Source organism: Eleginops maclovinus, chromosome 18, assembly GCF_036324505.1.
Source record: "Eleginops maclovinus isolate JMC-PN-2008 ecotype Puerto Natales chromosome 18, JC_Emac_rtc_rv5, whole genome shotgun sequence".
In the NCBI taxonomy this organism is placed as follows: domain Eukaryota; kingdom Metazoa; phylum Chordata; class Actinopteri; order Perciformes; family Eleginopidae; genus Eleginops; species Eleginops maclovinus.
Window position 1 is genome coordinate 6607691 of NC_086366.1, and position 21424 is coordinate 6629114.

The 21424-nt window shown below is 40.6% G+C and overlaps 1 protein-coding gene across 1 annotated transcript in view; it reads right to left on the bottom strand.

Annotated features, from left to right (window-relative positions):
- Positions 1 to 3366: 3366 nt before the first annotated feature.
- Positions 3367 to 21424, bottom strand: part of clmpb (CXADR like membrane protein b) — a 64312-nt gene continuing 46254 nt past the window's right edge. Inside the window, exons 3-7 of the mRNA XM_063906960.1 lie at positions 16170 to 16374; positions 12938 to 13105; positions 11540 to 11662; positions 10967 to 11108; positions 3367 to 8403 (exon numbers count right to left, since the gene is read on the bottom strand). Of these exons, the coding sequence (XP_063763030.1) occupies positions 8070 to 8403; positions 10967 to 11108; positions 11540 to 11662; positions 12938 to 13105; positions 16170 to 16374 (972 nt within the window). The 3' untranslated portion in view covers positions 3367 to 8069. The remainder of the gene's footprint in view (positions 8404 to 10966; positions 11109 to 11539; positions 11663 to 12937; positions 13106 to 16169; positions 16375 to 21424) is intronic.

Consider the following 21424-nt stretch of genomic DNA (forward strand, 5'->3'; position numbering starts at 1 on the left):
TTTATCAATACTCGGCACAGTTAGCCTGATATTTCACAGCTCTGGTCGGGGCCATAGATTCTAACTTGCACAAATCTCAGATGGAGGATCAATAAGTCAGGCAATAAACTAACATATTCCAACAAATCCTCTGCCCCTACACTCTCTCTGTGCTCCTAAATAATAAAGAGGAGGTTAGCAAGTTAGGGCATGCATTTTGAATGGCATCTCGCCTTAAATCGCTTACTGCAAGTCTGGGAGAAATAACACAGGTCCAGAGTCAGAGAGTCTGAAGGTTAAATCCACAGCTGAGTGCCTCTCCTCTTTAGAGCATAAAATTATGGATCTCCTTTGTCTAATTTAGCCTGCAGTTAATTTTACTTGCTTGCTCTATTAAAAGATAATCTATCATTTATTGCCTCATTTTTCAATTAGATGGACTAATAGCTTCGAAAATTAAGATTCTAGTTTACTAAATGGATAGTCATGCATCTTGCTTCCTCGGTTTTACAAGGAAAATCTAATTCTTTAATGAACAAATATCATGAATATTGTGTGCTTGTGCAGATATTTTTGGACACAGCACTAACACATGTGATTCTTCCTTGATGAGAAGCTCTGCATTAAACACATCACCATGACTCCTCTTAGCTTCAAAGGTCTGACAATTGCAATGTGAATGGATGCTCACATTTTTCAGAGATGTCATAGTTGCATTAATCATAATTAAGCCTGTCACACACACAATATCGGTTCAGTTATAATGTAGTCTCCATAAATGGTTAATTTGTCCTTAATCCATCGATATGCAAAGACAACTCAAGTATTTAAAGTGGAATAGCATGAGCAGTGAATGAGTGCCAGAAATAGCATGCTATTAACCTCTATCTGAAATGATGGCAGCGCTATAATTAGTGTAGTTGTCAGAGAGTGAACTGTGCAGTTGATGTGGGTCAGAGTGCAATTTCCCTAACCCAGAGATAATCAGTGCAAATACACACAAAGCACAGAGTTATTCAAACAGAAAGACAATAAAGGAAGTCAATTTAATGCCATCAGTGGTGAGCTGGAATATTTTACATCATTCTTTTTTTTTTATGGCTGTAGGTTATTTGCTTTCTGATTAATGGAACACATGGATTTAAGGTGTTTTGTTAGAATAAAAAAAGCTACATTAAACTACTTTTCTGCTGCAATCCTATTCATCTATATATGGTGGTGAACGTTATAGAGTCCACCAGAGGGAGCTTTAAGCAAAGCCTCTGTACCCACTAACCTTATTGCTGTGATGTTCTTTCATTGAGTTAAATAGGAAAACTTGCACAGCGGCTATAAAAGGATAAATTCCTATATTACTTATCTGTTAATTAGGATCTTAAACAGAAAGTAATCATGGTTAAATTGGGTTACAGTTGTCTTGTGTCTGGACTCAGGAAATGGGATCTGGTGATTAGTGATAAGATAAAAACAAAAGAGGAAAATGTTGTCCAGGCCTCAAAAACTTAGATTAAAAAAGGGTTTTACCAACATGGCTCAGCTCCTGTAGTTAGACGGTCATGTTACCAAATTTCCCAGAAGCTCCCCTTTTCATTTATATATGAGATCTGGATATACTAATCTCAGCTGATGGTGTAAGATGTGCGACTTATGATTTCTCTCATCTCATTAAGAGAGCCTATAAGCGTCACAGATAACGCGACAGTTATCCCATATCAACACCAGGGGGTGCAATTATGTCACTCACTTCAATTGTCAAGGCCTTGTGTGGCAATCTCCAAGTATTTACTCTAGCAGATTACAGAGAAAGACCAAGAGCAAAATGAGATTTGGTATTAATTAGTCTACAAAGTTCGCTTTGAGCAAAAAATGTCCTATCTGTGTGATAACATATTTATCACTTTCAAATTGGGGCTAATTAGTGTGTACAAGTCCGTGTTAATCCACGATTGTGACACATCATGCTATTAAATGATTTGCAACACCACTGATGCGACCTAAATAGGCAGAAAAACTGACAAATTGTTTTAAAAATATTTTTTCTGAAGCACTAATGATGGTTCCAAGCAGTAACGAAACACCCAGCATAGCGTGTATTGATGGTGTGTGCTTGGGCATGCCAGGGTTTATGACAGTGTCTTCACACATGGCTAGTCATGTGGAACAAAAGGCATAGTGGCGTTGAACAGAAAGTGGTAAAAAAGTGATCAGGCCTTAAAAATGTGATCTTGCTTAATATGGATGCTGTGTTTAATTCAGCAAGCAGTGTGCAGCCGAATCCTCAACACACAGATGTCGGAGAACGCGCCAGTAATCGCATTATCCTCCACGGCTCGTTCATGTGCATTAACCCTGAGTGTAATTTCCACTTGTTCATCCCACTTGCCACTATTTTTCATACCTTTTGTGTGCATCCTTGAAGTAGAGATAAAGTCACACCCTGTCTCTTTAACCGGGGTCGACAAAGGCAATCCATCTTGGCAGTTCAATAGATTATCAACATAAGAAGAACTTTTCAGAGGGAGGAGATAAATGTCAGTCAATAAGTGGCTGACAGGTCATGGATATCGCTGACCTTGTTGCTACGGGCTTGAGTGTCACGTTGAAAAGGAGGAGAATAGGAGGCTTTTACCCAGTGTCTGTATCGTCAGCTAAGAACATAGATAATACTGGGCTTGGTTACAGCTGTATAGAAGAGGATGTTTATGTGTGTAACAACACACTTTAAAAGCCCATACCAGTGTTGTTGTATGTTTAGCCGTGGATGTGTAAAAGATCTGAATGGTACCGATTTAATCCATACTCTGACATAAATACAAAATGTGTATAAAGAAATAAAAATCACAACTAAACATTTTAGCAGCTTCTGTATTCAGGTATAAATGCCCAAACAGCAGCCCTGTTGTGGTTGGTGGATAGCAGGCATAATGCTCACCATGTTCACCATCTAATTTAGGCATGTTAGAATGCTAATCTTTGCTAATAAAACACTAAAAACTACAGACAGAGGCTGACAGGAATTTCAAATGTTTTCCAGGTTTTCCAATCTTTTGATGGGGTTTTGGTTTTCTTTCTTTTTATTCATCTTGAAGGCAGCATAAATGACATGACATTTCATGCTAATGCATCCAATAATTGTGGAGACACTCACAAATATTAACCTCATAATGATGCTACAATAAGTCAGTGGATTGCCGAAGTCAATAGGATTAATATATTTTCAGGATGAGTAAAAAAATGTCATAGTCGCCAAGTGAAAAAATGAAAGGAAGGCTTTAACCTTGGCACTGTCCAAACCCATTGCACAGAAAAGGTTTGCCAAAAAATACTGAATTAAAATGCCCGAGACATGACACATGGATAGTCCAAATCAAGATGCAACAAGAGCGATTAAGTTGTCATTGAATATTTTATTTGCAAATGAAAGAGTAATAACTCAGAAGTCGTAAAAATATACATTTTTTACTTGTGATATTTACATGGATTGTTTTCATCAAACGAACAAACGAAACATTTCTGTACTGTTTTTATAAAACCAAAGAGAAAGCACGGCAGAAAAATGATGAGAGTAAAGAAAACAAAAGTGTCTTACATTTCCCTTTAGCGACGCCGGGCTCAGCGTGTCTTCCCCTGACATCGAGACAATGTCGTCAAGAGAAACCGCCAACCACGCAGATCCCACGCAGGCCCGTGATGAGCAAAGCACACAACAAAAGTGCAAAGTACATGGATGATGAGTTCAAAACAAAGAAGAAGACAAAATTAAAGCTTCATAAAATGTTCTGTGAATATATTTACAATTGTAGATTTTTTTTTTCTTTTATATTTTCAGCCGAATACAGTTATGTTACATCGAAGCAAAGCATTCCCGTTCATCTGCTCAATCTCCTTTGACATGCAGGTACCTTTGCTTTCCTTATTGAGGTGGAGCCCCCATTCATCTCCTCACTCAAAAGAAGCAATACATCACATTCCCCTATACTGACATACAAGGCCAAACCACACAGCCTTATAGCATCACTCTGCCCTGCTCAACAGCTTAAATCAGAAATAAAACTGCTTAAGAGAACATAAAACATAGTGGCTACATGAGATTCATACACCTATCATATAACGCAGGATAACCACTTAATGATTTTAATGTTTACTGCACCTTTCAGTGTTGATAATAAGACAATATACGTATAGTGCTGATGGAAAGTGTTTGACAGAATGATATTGGGTGTGCTGCTGAAACTGTTTTAAGACTTTCCTCCTGCATTCTAGAAGGAAGTGACAAAGGCTCCTTACAATTCATTTGTTGGAAAAGAGCACACGTTTGTCAGGCCACAAAGCTGCACACATGAGAGGAGAGATGCAACGCGAGGGCTCATAAACTGGGGAACCTGCCACCTGAGACTTGCAGTTGCTGGGAAGCAAATCAAAAAGCTTGGAGGAATTTAACAGCTGGAAGACTTGCATCCCTTCCTCCACCTCCACTGCTACTTTCATCTGTGGTGGAGGGAATTTCAATGGCAAGAGCCTACAGCCCTGGCTCGTAATCAATCCTGTTATACTTCTCCTGAATCTCAGTACTACTCTCACAGATTCCCATGGGAAAAAAAGAGTCTTGAAGCATATGCTATCCAGATTGTTAAAATGCATAGGAGAGTTTGTATTCCAGAGTGCGTGTGTGTTTGCATGCACGTTTGTGTGTGTTTTGTTACAGTAGCTGTGTGTGTGGGGGTCCCCTGTGTGATGCAGAGTAGAGTGTCCTTTTCTGTGCTGCGTTTAGTATCCTGGTTCCATCAGTCAGTCGTAATAACTTCAGACATTCAATCCATCAAATTGATTCTGAAGGAGCCGGAATAACATGACTTCTGGGCTTTTGTTTGTGCAAACTGTGTGTGTGTGTGTGTGTGTGTGCATGTGCAACTGTGAATGTGCATGAAGCACACACCTGTGCGGACCTGAATGAGCCATGTGTACCTGTTTATGTGTGTGTGTATATACAACTTTGAGCGGTTTTGTATGTGTGTATGTGTGTGTGTGTGTGTGTGCCTTGAGATGCCATGTTAAAAGACAGCAAGAGCCAGGAGAGAGAGTACAAGTGGCCTCCACAGCTGATAATATTATGAATTATGGACGTGCTTTGTCTGGAAACACCACCCCCACAAGCAAAAACATGACTTTGGCCTGTGAAGCCAAGTTCAATAGGCATAAAAAGTCAGAGAAACTAAAATAAACACTGCCAGTCTGCAGTCACATCAATTTGGATAGAGGTTACTTTGCATGACTGGATCCTCCTCACTCATTGAATGGCTAACATGAGAGTGTGTGGGTGTGGCCCAAGGGCTTATACTGAATTTACATGCACACACCCACACAGACACACTCACACACATTCACAAACATGCATGCATGCATGCAAGCACGCACACACAGTCACACACATACAGTAGCTTCCCTGCTCAGTATGAACCGCTGTCTGTAGTTGAATATAAAAGGCTTTTTTCCCTTAACTTCCCCAACAGGTAAGTCACATAAGAAATCCTGCAGGTGAAGTCAAACCACAGGTGCTTTTTAGACAGATGTTGGTTTCCAAGGTTTTGAGGTTAAATTCATCTAATGTGACAGGATTGGACATTTTGGAGGTTAAAGTCAAGCTATAATATGAGAAGTTTTGGACATTAATTTGTTTATCCTGAGAGTATTTTAAAAACAAACACTTCATATTTCCTTTGACAGTATGAAGAACGGCCTCACACTTTTTCATGGTTTTTATCTATTACACAAGTGGAAATGTAAGTATGGTGTGCCAGGTTAAAGGTCAGGTGTTGACTTTAAATACTCATTGCAGATAAATGGAAATCTGGCAATTTCTTTTCAAGATCAATGCCTCATTCCTGTTCAAGGGGGACATTTCAATAGAGGTGCCTAAGGATAGGTCACGTAGTCACCAAAAATATAGAATATTAATCAACTTGGGATCAATAAAATCTATACTACTCAAGAGAATCTGGCCGGATTTGGATTTATATTCATATTTGTCCTGCAGTATAATGGTTATCACATTAACACAGTTCAAATATATCAGAGGTGTCACCAGAATTCACTTGTTCCCCCAACAATGTGCACAAAAAACAGGGTTTAATTTCACCTTTGGGTTTCCCATTTGACTTTTTTGTAAGAGGTAATCCCCTCACGTACCCTAATTTAAATTAAATGACATCATGTGCGTATATCTATCTGTATGTACAATATAAAACAAGACTGATTACAGAATGTACAGTACATTGTCCCATGGCATGGGATTGCTTTCTCACCATGGATAATTTACTCTGCTAGGTGCTTCCTATAGGCTACATCTGTTATTATTATCGGGCAAGTTCTGTGACGTTGTATCTTTCAGTATTTGCTACTGTTGTCCCTCAAAGTTGGATGTGAGCAGAGACTTAACCACTGGTGTGCTGGAGATAAGGAGACAGAAAGAAAACCAGAAGAGGGATCGCAAAGGCACACGAGATAGGCTACTTGCCCCCTTTTTTTTCAGATACTTTCAATCAAACTGCACTGGGTCTGTCTGAGGATACGACGAAAAGAGAATTGGCTGATAGCGCTGCTCGACCAATAACCAAGCAGGTGCCGGTTATACAGAGAGACAGCAATCGAGTGCCATTCTATTGTTATGGATCCAGGGAGAGCACTGTCAATGATACCATACACACCCTATACAATTGAAGTCTCTGGAATCATACTCTCCGCTCCCTTCATTCAGACAAAGAAATTGTAAAATTGAACGTCAAGGTAAATTCTTTGTGCCTTAGCTCCAACATTGATTCAGTACCTCATGGGGAGCTGAAAGTAATGGGATCCGCCATCTTTGTACATCTCACATTCATGGTGACAGATTTTGGTTTCAGTTCAGAAATGTAGCAGGTAAACAAAAGAGTAAAAACAATAATTAACCCATCCTAAGGATTGGTGGCACTTCTTAATAAGGATGAATGGACATATAGCTGTCTGTCACCCCTTTAACAACCTGTTCAGAGAGAAGAAACACAGCGGGACAGAAAGAAAAGAAAAAACAAGTCCAGCTGCTCTAATAGATGCTTATCCACTATATTTAAAGTATTGACACGCTATAGGCCTAATACATACAATTTTATTATTCAGGAAAGATATTCAGTACCAGAAAAGGATGTCCATAGACAGGATGCGGGAGGGGGGTTATATTAACTCCATTGATTTGACTTCACTGTCGATGCTACATCCTTGTACCTGAAGTTCCCCCTGCTGATTGGTTTAGCAGATGAGCTGTTCGAAGAGTCAGTCTCTCACGGGTTCGTTACGAGAGCACAAAAACTGCGAGAGCAGTGAGGCGGATGATGTCCACGCCGCACATGGTGTCTATCCACATGGATGGGCACAAGCGGCCCGGCCCTTGGGAGGCAGAGGGGTTTGTGGTTTCGGAGCAGGTGCTGGAGGCAGCAAGTCGGAGGTGCAGGGTGACATGAATCAGAGAATCACCCCCTTTCCCTCCTCCCAGAAAATAAAGCACTCTCACAGTCGCGTTTTTATGTGCTTCTGTCTCTCTTGCATTTTTCCCAATCAGAGCTGAACAGCTGTATGACTGCTGAGTTTGGATCCACTTCATCATCCAGTCTTTACAGTCTCCTTTCCCCCCTCTTTTCCTCTCCTGTATGCCTAACTCTTTGATTTGATGAATAAATAAAAGCTCTCCTACAGTAGGGGGCTCCTTCCACCACGCCGCACACAGTACCTCCCTGTGCCTTCCAAAGCCAAAGAGACGAAAAACAAGTTTTGCCTTTGGCCTTGAAACACGAACAGTGCTGCATCTCGGGTCTTTTTTTTCTTTTGTTTTGTTGTTTTATGTAATTCAGTTGGGGGCAAGCATGTCTTGTTTCCATTTTTAAGTATGCATTCATTAAAAGTACTTTTAGACTTATAGTATTGATTCTTGTAATTACATCCTTTTAACTAGTTGCATTTCTTTGTCTATGGAAGAGTCTCAGTCTTTGGGAGGGGGCTAGGGTGGGTTTGGGCTGGGATGGGGGTCTCATGTGGCTGCAGGAGGGGATGGGCTTTCAGTCCTACACAGTCTGAAAGGCCTTGGTCTGGGCGGGGACCATGAGGGTTGGGGGTGTGGGCCCAGAGATGTTCCTGGAGTTGTATTTGGGAGTGGCAGGGGGCTCGGGGGTCTTGGGTACCACTGAAGTGTAGGCTGGAGGGGACTGGGGGAAGCCTGGAGGCTGTCCATTTTCCTTGAGAGCTGCTACAGCAGGTGGGCGGGGACGGTGGCCGCGCTGGGCGCTGTTGTGCACCATGGACTGGGTGGAGGAGGCACCGGAGCGTGAGCTGCCGGAGCGGGACGAGGAGAGGGAGTTGGGCTTCACTAGCTTCGCCTTGGGAGCCTCAGCATCCTCTCTGTGGTGAGAAACACAGACATCAAACAATCAGGACATTTATTTTATATCAGCTATGCTTTTTGAAGGATATTCGGCTCGATCTCAGGTTCATATTTGTATTTCATGCCTCTACTTTGACTTGTTTGATGGTCAAAAAGCTCTTTATTTTTCTCATACTGCCTGAGCTTCAGCACCTCTTTTCACCCTCTGTCTGAAACCAGAGCCAAACAGAGTCAGCTCTGATTGGTTAGCTTGCCGGCTCTGTTGTGATTGGTAAACCGCTTTAAGATGGCCCTCCCTTAGCCTAACATGTACAATGTGTTGGAGCTCTAGCCAATAGAAGCGCAAGTGTTACACAGTGATGTCATAATGTGACAAAAGTAAACAAAGATGTCCAATGGAAGCGTTTCAGGCAGGGGAAACCTACATAACACACTACAGGACAGGTAAACCATAACCAAAACAATTATAATTGGGCTCCTTTAAATGAGAGAAGAGGAAGACACACCAACACAACTAGAGAGGCCCTCAAAGGGAAGAGACCAATGCCAAGGCCCTGCACCATGTCTCAAGGCTACCAAAGTACAAAGCAATGCGTGCACCCCTCACCCCGTGATACTTATCCGCTGCAATATTTACTGGGTTTTTCCGAGGTAAATTCTTACCCCAAGTTAAATATTAATAAGCAAGTCGTTTTACCCATAACCCTGCTGACAAGAGCTAAGCAAAGAACATTTCCCTGACACTATTCCAAGACCTTAATCACACGGGACCAGTTTTATATATTGGATTCAACAATAAAGTTGAATCGGATCTAATATGAAGACCTCATTTATTTAAGGAGATACCCTCCAGCACCTTAGTATTGTGAAACAAATTTGCATTGAATAATGAAATCTGCTGAAGTCACCAGTTCCCCAGATACAATTGTTAAATGACACAAAGGTTTCTGCTGAGAACACAATAAAACATTGGCTTTGTAATTCAATTATTTTAGCACAGAAGAATAGAAACTTCATGATGAAAAAAAACAACAACTCTCAATTTCGGTAGCATTAGTCACCGAAACCAATATAATTAATGCTGAGGTATTTGGATGGTTTGAAATTGCAGTGTGTCTTTGCAGTTATTATAAATCTCTGTCACCAGGTAACCAGGGTAATATTATCCCATTAATATAAGGCTTATATTCGCTACAGAAATAGAAACCTCTCCACTGCGCGCTGTTCGGTACTTTCACCAGAGAAGCTATTCTAACTCTTGGAATAAAAAAATGAAAGTTTTTAAAGAGCTGTGAGGCTTGGTCTTAATCCAAGACATTCTGCCCACTAAAGATGGTTTGGTTCGGCTCATTAGAGGAAAGGTTCAGACTCTGAACATGGTACAAAAACAGAAAACACCACATCTACATTATTTACTGCATGCCGTCCCCTCGTCCGTTCTCTATTATGCATTGTTACATCAGTACATATGCACTGACTCCAGTCTGTCACAAGAAAAGGCTGTTTCTTTTACAAGTTTCATTAGCAATCCACAGGGGCTGACACAGACTACAGAGTGAGAAATAAAAATACCATTTTAAATTAAATATTGTGGCTATTTTAAGACTTAAACATTGTTTTGTACAGATATTTGCAAAAATAACAGCACCATAACTTCTTCCAATGAAAATATGAATAATTATGTGCAAATTATTGTTATTTTTGATACTGTGAGGTCCTCGTCTTTTAAGATCTGCACAGCTTTCCACTCCCGTGTAAATATATATATATATATATATATATATATATATGTTATGTTAATTGTTCTATTTCTGATTATCCTCTTACAACTTACGTCCTTATTTTGGAGGTGTTTGCACCACTATTCTCAAAAGCAAATGACTTGTATGTGTAAACCTACTGGGCAATAACCCTGATTCTGATGATCAGTCCTTCTTATATTGCATATCATATTGTAAAATCAGTCAAAATTAGATACTTTTTTCAAACTCATTCAGCCCCAGTGTGATGTGTGTTTTGCAATATATTCTTTTCTGTCTCACCCCCCCCCCCCCCCCCATGTCTTTTTCTCCTTCACTGGATATCTCTTTTTGCAAGACATATTGCACCAGCTTATCCATGGTTGTGTTAATGATCCAGCTTAATTTGTCAGATAATCAAAACACTTAACTGGCTTTAACCATGATGAAAGAAGATATTACATATATTAAATTCTTGTAATGACTTACTATTACATTAGGTTAGTACTTAGAATGGTAGTTTATCTGAATTGGTACAAATTGTAGAAGGGCATTTCTGCAAGACAGTAACAGGTTTAAAGGGGCTCTAATATTCTTTTCACCCTCTGTCTTAAACCAGTGCCCAGTCTGCTCTGATTGGTTAGTTGGCTGGCTCTGTTGTGATTGGTCAACCGCTTAGAGATGTTGCCACATAGTGATGTCATAAGTGTGAACTACACTGACAGAGCCTACAGAGAAGCAGAAACGAAAGCACACAGAGAAATATACATGAAGGGCACTCATGATCACACAAGAGTAAACCATAGAAGAAGAAGAAGAAGAATAAGGACGATGATTTAACCTGATCTCATTTGGAGTCTCCTCCTCCTCGTACTTCTTCTTCTCTTTCTTCCGGAAGACAAGCCAGATGATTAATATGACAATGAAGACTCCAAGGGATATTCCCACCACCGCACCTGCTACCATACCTACATCCCTTACGTCTGTGGATAGAAAAAAAGAGGAAGTGATGAGTGATAGTTACTTACTGTCGCATATTTTCATGTTAAGTACCACAACATGGTAGTGCCTAAATTAAATCTAACACCAGGGCTATTTCTGCAGAGCTACTATACGTGTCAGTTTCTCCACACATGACCCTGATAGTCCTGGGCCTCTCAAGAAATGTATGAGTGTGATAGGGAAACATTGGGGCATTAGTTTCGACCAGTGGCCACCAGTTTGTGTTTAGTGAGTCCCTGTAGTGTTGCAGAAGTGGGGGAGGGAGAGAAGGGGAGGTAGATGGAAAGGCAGGGAGGGGTATCAATGTATTTCTAACTGCAGTTTGAAACAATAACCATCAATCAGCGTGGCAGTTTGGTGTGAGGTGAACGCTGAGAGGTCGACTCTCCCTTTCCCCTCTCCCAAAACTCACGTTGCATTGTGACCTCGATGGTGCAGTTCTCCTCCCCCACATCATTGCTCGCCGTGCACCTGTAGACTCCTGTGCTGTCCATAGTGAGATTCCTCAGGGTCACGAGCTCGGGGTTCTTGAGATCTGCGGGGTTTAAAATTAAAGTAAATATTTGTGTACATGCTGTATATTGTTTCACATTCCTGCACGTTTATCCACAACGTCAATTACATCTGCAGCACTTGAGATACAGCTGGAATGTATTTTATGGTTGAGCAGAGAGACATTGATGGAGTGTTTATTTAAGAGTGAGGCGAAGGACTTGAAGAGAATAGCAGGAGCGTGTTTGTGGAGCCCCCACGGCCCCATGGGATATTTAGTCATCCCGCCAATGACAAGCATGTGATTTTACCTTTCACCAGGCTCATAAATAATGGCTACTGACGCGGTGTGTTATCGTCCAATGAAAACTAATTAGACTGAACAGGTGTTGTTCGGTGAAGGTCATTAATTTGAAGGTTTTTGTCTGTGCAGAAGCCTTCATGGATGCAAGTTGAACACCGAAGGGAAAACTGAGGCAGAGAGAGGTTGGCAGCTCGGGGGTGTTTACGCAGATTTGGAGAATATACACAGAAGGGAGAATTACCCTACCATTAGCTTTTCTGATATAAACTGTCTCTGTTTCTGTTTAGAGGTGGATATGTCTGGTTATGATCCAAAAGGAATGCCAGAACCCACACCATGTGAATGAAGCGTGCCTCAGGGCTACGACGGAGCCAATTTTTTAAATTTTCTTTGGTGCAGGATGTAGTGGGAGCTGCCAGTGAATTACATTTGATTTTCTCCACTTTGCACACAATCCAAGGAAACGCGCAGTTTATTCTCACTTAATGCGTGCAGGAATAGATCACTTGAGCCAGACGGACATTTCAGCGTCACTGACATCTCCAGCAGATGACAGTATCAGACTGGATTCTCGTGTTTATATAACTGATCCCAACAGAGTTCAGGAAGGAATCACAGGGGTGTGTTCTGTTTGATTTCCTGGAATAACATATGTAGTATGCATAACGTGGTCTCTAGCTGGAGATGGTAGTACTTGAGATAAGTAAACGCTTGCAGAATCGGTGTTCTAATTGGGACAATCCAACTGCTCTTTAGTAAAGCATTGTTACTTAATGATCTGAGAGGACTGTAGTTGCACTGGGCAGATTTAAGTGTCCGTGTTCGCAAATGTATAAAATGTGAAGTTGGGAGGAGGCGAAAGAAAGACGGTGTGCTCAGCAGAATACTTCCTGGGATAAATGCAGCCCATAAAAATCACTTATATGTAATAAAACTGAATCTTTGTAGCATTCGTCTGCAGAAGCCTTCTATGATGAATCAGCAAGTCAGTGTAGTGGCAATTATTTTCCTTACCTATCAGTGCCAGGTTTGGCAGTTTTCCCAGACTCTTGCCTTTGTCGAGTACTCGCTCCCACTTGTAGTTGATGGGATCAGAGCCGTCGCTGGACTTGCAGCTCAGCTTGACATCCCTCCCCGCCATGAGGTTGCCATCCATCCAGCACCTCGGCTTGGAGGGTTTGACTGTTAGAAGGCAAAGGAATCAGAAACCTTTCAATACAAATGTGCAACAACAAGCAAGTGTTTGTAGTTTGAGTTCATTTCAACCATTAACATTTTTTTTTAAAATATTGCAGTTGTGTATCAGTTATATGTGTCGTTAAAAATAAGCAACACTGATAAAAAATGATGGCAGAAATATTAATATACATTTAAATGATAATTATTGAAAATAGACCAAAAATCAGGATTTTTAGGTATTTAGTAACTGACAATAAATGAGAGTTGTTTAATACTGAAGCTGTTCCCTTTGACAATAAATGGGACTATAGGCACATCTACACAAAGCTTAAAAGCTCAAAAACAAAAAACCTAAAGCTCATCTCCCATTCATTATCAAAGGTTAGGTTTTATGTTGAGATAACACTCTACGCTTTCTAAATAAACTGAACGATTGTCTTCATGGATTTTCTCTCTCTTAGACATCATTATTTACGCATTAGATATGACATAATATCAAACCAAGTGAAATAATCTAGCACCAGCGTATCACCTCAGCATAAAACACAATGTAAAAGGAGCAAAGACATAGAGTTGAGAAAATAGGAAAACAAAGGCTTGTTAAATTGCAAAAGAGAAAATGCCCAAGATTCAGACTGTATGTGTAGATATCTATTCATAAATGTAACTAGTGTCCTTTACAGTTCTTAACAGGGGTAATTCTAGCCTCACTGTCACTCCTCCAGGGCTGGGAACACACAGAGAAAAAAAGAAAAACAGTCCCATAGGGGAAGGATCAATGTGACCGCAGAGCTGGCTGTGGACGCTTGTGGTCATACAGTATGTTCTCCACAGGTCAAAGGTTTTGGTCATGGTCCAGTAGCTGGAGGCGCAGTACAGTATAGCGGGTGCCCGCTGAGCCCTGTACAGCGGCTCTGTTTGGATACATGCTGAGAGGCGCTGCAAAGCCAGAAAAGCGAGAACACAGCATACTGTTTTCTCCCTCCAAGTGATATTTTTAGATCAGTGGTGTGCTAAATTTGAACGTCTCTTTTGGGTTTTTGTTATGCTGTCATATTAGTGAGGTCAGATTTGGGGTATTTGGCTCTTGCTGCTTGTCACACAGGTTTAGAAGTTTCCCCGTAATAGATTGGCACACTGATGACGTATTATTGAAGGCTGACTTAGAAGTAGGCATAACAAGGTCTCCCTCGACAAAAAGCCAATTGGATTTTGGAATAATGCAGAAAACACACAGTAAGGCCTGTTGTAAACAAACCTTTAAGATACCTACACATTTTGTTCAGCAGGATAATCTCCACATATTTACACGCTTTAATGATCCTGAAACGTAAATGCAATCTACAGAATTAAATATCAAACATAAGGATATAAACAAATTGCATCTCGGTTGCATGGCTGCATGTCAACACTGCTACGCTAAAGGCGGTCTTTTGTTTTTGGCATCATGACCTTCAGCAGTCTCATTTAGTGGCTTGTTAGCAACAGCTTTTTTATGACACACAGAAGCTTCGGACATTCATGAGTGGGCTATTTATTTTTCATGCCGTAGTATAAAATATAAAACTCTCTTATGCTTTTATTAACCACAGGAAATCTGGCTCAACACGAAGGAAACAGAAGTGGTAAAATGCGAACTCATTCCCGGGTTTTGGAACTCATTCCCGCACTGCTGTTTGTTAAAATGTAGAGAGACAGTCAGTCCGGTACCTAAAGCCAGATCTGTCAAGTGCCTTTGTTCTTATAACCCTCTTTTTCTCCATCCCTTCCTCATCTGTGTGTGCTTCTCGCAGCTTTGTCAGGGCCATTTAGGCCTAACTGCAGCAGGGGCATTTTGGAGCCTCAGACCCACACTCACACAGAAAAAGCCCCCCCCCCCAAAAAAACACATTCACACTGAAACATATTAAGTTCTGCACATGCAAATCCACACACTAACAAGAGAGTGCAGGCATCCAGGGGCTACCGTGGAAGTTTGTACATAAACACAAACACCGCCACCACTGGAGGCACACACAAACCCTGGCGTGATACATACACTCACACATCGTCTCATGCCAAGCCAGCTACTAGCGCGGCTGCCAAGCTATTATCTTAGCGTGGGGAGCGAGGGGAAAAATGCAAATGTTCGTCTCTCTCAAAATCGAAAGTGTCACCGCAAAGCTGAGGGCAATTTGTAAAAATGGAGGCACTAACTCACTGAAATGTCTTTATGGAAGAGAGCGGAGAGTGAGTGCGAGAGGATTAACAGAATGTTCCATTAGAAAACCAATAACCGCGGGTTGAACTAATCTCCCATGATGTTTTAATAAATCGCCTGCTTTCTGACATTGAGAACGCTCTTGCTCCTCCCGCTGGACTTTGTGGATGGCTTTTGTGGCGAAGACGCTCCCCCTTTTTGCTGTCCGTCCTTCAGAGTTATTTAGCAATTTGAGAGACGTGACACTTATCACCACTGAGCTAGTTGTAAAGCTAAGCCATTTAGAAACCATCCGTATTTTGGGGGAAATTAGGAAAACAATGATGAGTTTGCTGTGGCTTATGACTCCAAAACCAACTTTAAAATAGTCGCAAAAGCAAAGACATGACGTCCTTAAAAGCTTACCATTGGTTATATTGATGACTTTTTCCAATGTCGTTTTCAACCATAACATTTTATTACAGGATGTTGCTCAAACTTAGAGAAGGGTCTGTCTCTCGCACAGAGGACACAAACGTATTAGCGAGTGCAATAGGCATATAAATAATTTAACTTGCCCGTATAACTCATAAACATCATCAATCGTAGTCCTCCAGACCCTGTCGCATGTTTCTGCTCTCACCTCATCAACGAACCAATCCAAACGAACCCAAACAGCACGAGCAAAATCAAATCACACTGTCTGAATCAAATTGAATCATTAGGACAGTCAGCATGAAGGAGGAAATGTGCCAGGCTAATGATTCAGTGATTAGGTCTGTGTGTGTGTGTGTGTGTGTGTGTGTGTGTGTGTGTGTGTGTGTGTGTGTGTGTACAAATGGGTGTGGGTCTCTTCATGTCTCATACAATGTGTCTGAGAACACTCACCCAGCACAATGAGGTTGACCTGGCTCCAGTGGTACTTTCCCCCGGTCTTCACTTTACAATAGTAATCCCCGGAGTCGCTGAGCAGCAGGTCGCTGATCATCAGGGAGGCGTCGCCCCCCAGGTACTCCCCAGCGAAGGACAGGCGGCTGGCCTCGCTGCTCGTCGCCTCATTGGTGTACACCTGGCCCCCAAAGAAGGTAATGATCTAGATATATTGAAGAGAAGAACATTTGAGATTAAATTAAGCATTTTTTTACTGAATTAAATGAACATTCTGCGAGGGTTTCAAAGATTCATGGGTTTCTTTGTCATAAACACAATGAACATCTTAAGTCAAACGCTTCTCCAACAGTACAACATACAGTAATACTAAAGACGGGAAAAGAAAAGGACATAAAATAGTGAAAAAAATGTGTAAAAAATCCTAATTCTAAATACCACTCCCTTGTGTGACTCCCTAAAGCCTCCTTCTACAGCAGTAAGAACTAGATCAGATCACAGTTGTCCCACTTCCACTTAAAATGCTTGACCCTTTTTTTAGAACCTTTTTTCAATTTTGTCTTTGACCTGAACTTCTTAATGTTGGTGACATCAGTATTCATCCAAATAATGCACCCAATGGCCTTTTAAATATCCTTTAATATCCCATTACCACATATTTAGTGAACTTACTGTAATTTCTGCAGTAATATCCTGGACATATTTGCCGGCAATTAACCTTTAAAGTCGCTGTGCATAACTATAATGATGGTGTAAGTGCAGCTCCAACATTTCCACATAGGACCTGGAACAATGTTGAGGAAAATACCAGCACATGGGAAACATTGGTAACAATCACTTTAGAATTAGCACTTGGGAAATAATATTTTACAAATGAACACATTTGCTGGAATGCCAGTATCCTGCCAGTGTTCATTTAGCTGATTATCTGAGAGCGCTGTTATCTCCTTATGGTCTTTTTACAAGCGGAGCCGTCAAATTGACCAAATACAATCTATTCTGGGGCTGAGATAAAAGATTAAAATACCCACAGTGGCACTAATGTGATGTTAGCACTTTAGCTAAAATAAAGGCTAGAGAACCAACAAATGTCTCTCACCGGGGAAAAAAGTCCAAAGCTCAAAGTAAACATATCGTGTTTGGACCAGAAATGTGTTATTTTTTTACTCAGTTTGTCTAGTTTGTTATTTCCAAGAAAGGATAGAAAATACACTGGACTCATTTCAATGTATTTAAAGTCGAGAAAACAAGGCCCTGGGTCATGGTAAGTTTTTCTCAGATCTATTACCACATTTTCTAAAGCACTACACATTTTACAACTGTGAGGTTATGCAAATGATTTGAGTCAACATAATTAGCAGAAGTTTATTTTTGTTTTACTGTTATGTAATTAGAGGCAGTGTTATTTATGTGTGTGTGTGTGTGTGTGTGTGTGTATGTATTATAAGATCATTACATTAGATGACTTAGAAATTGGTACATTTTATTTCCAAAAACAAATAAAATACATCCAGCAACAACACTCAGATGAAGTGTATCTTTATCAGGACTTTCAACCAAACATTAAAATGAGGCTGGTACGGAAAAAGGTTTTCCTTTTATGACTTGTGATTGACACAATCTATTTCTTCTTGTTTCTTGGTATTTTTAGCACAAGGTTCATTGAAGTTTGCAACGACTAGTTTCTTCAAAGGAGTAATCTGAGTATTTGAACCTTCACTGCAGATATGTAACATCAGTAAACCTGAATTAGAAAGCCTTCTTTTTCTCTCCTCTGCCTGTTAATGTCTTTGCATGTCCCCTTCCACCCCCCCCCCCCCCTCTCTGCATCCGCACTCACAAACACAAACAAACACAGCTGTCACAGTGGCCTATAACTCAGGGCAAGTGAGAGCCTGCAGATGGAGACTGCTAAATGCCGGTGCCACAGCGCATCAGTGCCTTAGAGACCGGGGCACCTTCTGTGATCACAGGTGACGACTGGCCATTAACACACACATGCACAGACCTACACACACAGGTGCTTCTTTGCAAGCATGTAAACTGAATGCAAACAGACATACATTATGTGCCACAGCTGCAGGCACAGAGCGACATGGCCCTGGCACCTGAACAGAGTGGGACATTAACGCATCTGCCTTTGGGCTGCCTCTGCTGAACTCTGGACACTTATTCCTCACTTACATAGTACTGACTACTCTGTTTATTGATGCTTCTGGTTAGGTCGGGATGTGCTCTAAACACATATTTATGACACTGATAGAGAGAGATAGTGAGAGTGCCAGAGAGTGTGAGGAATTTAAAAAGAATTTAGTAAAAGAGCCACGGGCTGTTAGCATAGTTTGCAATTAAAATGAGTTTTTTGTTTATTCAGTAAAATCTGAAAAGGCTGTAGACATGGAGGGACTCAACCTTCGCTTGCTTTTCTTTTTTGGATTAGATTAAACACTTGGTTCATTTATTTTTTTACTTGCTACAGTGAAATGTTTTGTTGACTTTCAAGGTCTTAATTAAAGCTCTGCCTGCTGTTTGAGACAAATATCACATTCATCTATTTATCTTAATTCCACATCATATACTTTGCACAACAGAATAATACATGATAGCTTTACACACATTTTTCTCTGATTATTCTGACTGGATCACACACAAACCCATTTGTTTAAATCAAATATTCAAGGCCTTTTTTTGTCCATAATGTGATATGTTGTTATCCATCTGAATAGTATCGTAAAAACAGAACAAAATAAGATATGGGAAGTAAAACGTTTTGCATTTTTGCCAATGTTGGAGACAACTACTCATGAATAATAATCAGCTCATATAAGGCTACAATTGTCCTGGTAATAAATGCCAATAAATAGCAGGACAATAGTGTGCAAGAAGTAATATTATTAACATAACATACATTTTCTGAGAAAGGATGTTAAGTTTTGGTCAGAATTTGAGCTTTAAAGGGGCCCTTTATGCTTGTTCCCTTTCCTGTAGTGTGTTTCAAGGTTTTTGTGCATGTAAATTGTCTGCAAAGGCCACAATCCCAAAGTTCTGAGAGAAATAGAGACCTTTTTGATCATTAAAGCATGGACACGTCACAGTAGAGGCACATAATACAAATATGAACCTGCAAATTACCATAATAACTCATTATTTGATATATCTTTTTAAAATGATATCCTTCAAGGACTGTACCAGCACTGTGGCTATGCTAATACCCAATGTCTCGAGCCCCTGTCCTTAAACACATGTAGGCTGTACATTTCCTAACAGAGGCTAAATGTTGACAAGATGCTGTTTCCCTCTCAACACAGGCCTCCAGCAGAACAAAAGGATGATTTATTCATTCAGCTACAGGCACAGTCTCCTTCCTAATCAAATTTTCAGACATTTGATTTTAATTAATGGCGCCTTCAATGTTATCTTCCCGTTAAATATTCATCGCAATGTGGCAGGCGCCCTTTCTGAATCATCAAAGCATAAGACACTTGTTTTCCCCCTTTATTTCAATCTTAGCCCCTCTGTTCCCCCCCCCCCAACACACACGTTGTTTTTTCTTCCCTTTATCACATTTCTACGTGCTAACCAACACATCAGTGCGTGAACAAACCACTTTCAAAGAGAAAGGAAACGCTTTCTTCCGATAGAAAGCTGGTGAGATTGCACGGCTGTCATCAGATACTACGTTCAATTTAGGTGAAGAAAGGCAATGATTCAAAACCAGTGAAACGATACAAACAACGTCTTCAGATAAAGCTATTTTAAGACTTTCTGCCAGCTGATGCTTCACTTAGGAGAGAATTGTTATGAAGTCCATGTAGGCCATGTACTGATTTAACATGAGTAGTTTCCAGCTTTAAGGAAGGACACACAACCCAAAGAAATATCACGGAATGATGACATAAATCATCTATTGGGAGTTTTCTAGGGAGTATGACTATAGTAAATCATCTAAAACACAGAAACTTTAGAGCCCATAACATATATTTTTGGCAAAAAACTATCACAACTTGCAAAGAAAGTAGGAGCACTTTAGAGTGACAGATATGCAGCGTAAACTGTCTATTCTATGAGCTGACGTTTCGGAAAAACTTCTATGCTTTCCTTAGAGCTTAAGGGAGTGCATGTGGGGTATCACGTCAATTGTGTGTTGGGGAAGCAGTGTACAGCAAAATCTCTGGAGAACCTAAAGTCTCTGCTGAAGCCGTTTTAGGAAGAAATACCGCTGTGATGCTGCTCTGTCTGTTATCTAACATTAGCTTCAGTTAGCAAAAACGTAAATAGCTTAAATACATACATATAATGCGCATTTTCAAGTTCATATTTGTATATTCTGCCCATACTTTCACATATTTACATGCTTATATGTTCAAAAAGCTCTTTATTTTTCTCATACTGCCTGTGCTGCAGCTCCTCTTTTCACCCTCTGTCTGAAACCAGAGCCCAGTCCGCTCTGATTGGTTAGCTGGCCGACTCTGTTGTGATTGGTCAATCGCCTAGAGATGTCCCGCCACTTAGCCTATCACGCACAATGTATAAGAGCTCTAGCCAATAGAAGAGCAAGTGTTACATAGTGATGTCACTATGTTCCTGAGGTAAAGAAAGGAGTCAAATGGAGGCGTTTCAGGCAGAGAGGGAGAGATACTCCCTCTGGAGAGATCACAGGGATATTAGCCTATGCAGACCATTTACATCCACAAAAAACAATATAACAAACTAGAGGAAAGGGAAATCCCCCAAACGTATAATAAGGCCCCTTTAAAACATTCAGCCAGACATTATGAAAAGTGATAAAACATGAATAAAGACTGTTTCATTGTTCAGGATATAAAGAAAAATGGAAAATCAAATGTATGTGTATACCTTTAATGCTGTGGAAAAGTTAAACTTAGAGGGTCCAAGGTTACATCTACAAAATGAGTTGGGAACATCATGGTTTTTCCTTTGTGAACGGCACTTAAACTTAAAGTGCCACCGTAACTTTCGGCATCGAGTTTATGTGCAACTATTACGGCTCCTGCTGGAAATCAATCAGCATGACCTAAATGGAGGAAAGATAACAAGCGGATGTGTAAAAGACAGGAGGAAGGAGGAGGAGGAGGAAATAAATGCTGGGTCGGAAATTTCCTCTCTGTCATTTCTAAATATCTTTATCAAATGTAACCAGATCTGTAATCCCAGTAAGTCATCAAGTGTTACCTGTTTTTGTTCCTTTAGCAGTAAAACACCTTTACTAACGAAGGAGACAGCAATCAGGCTGC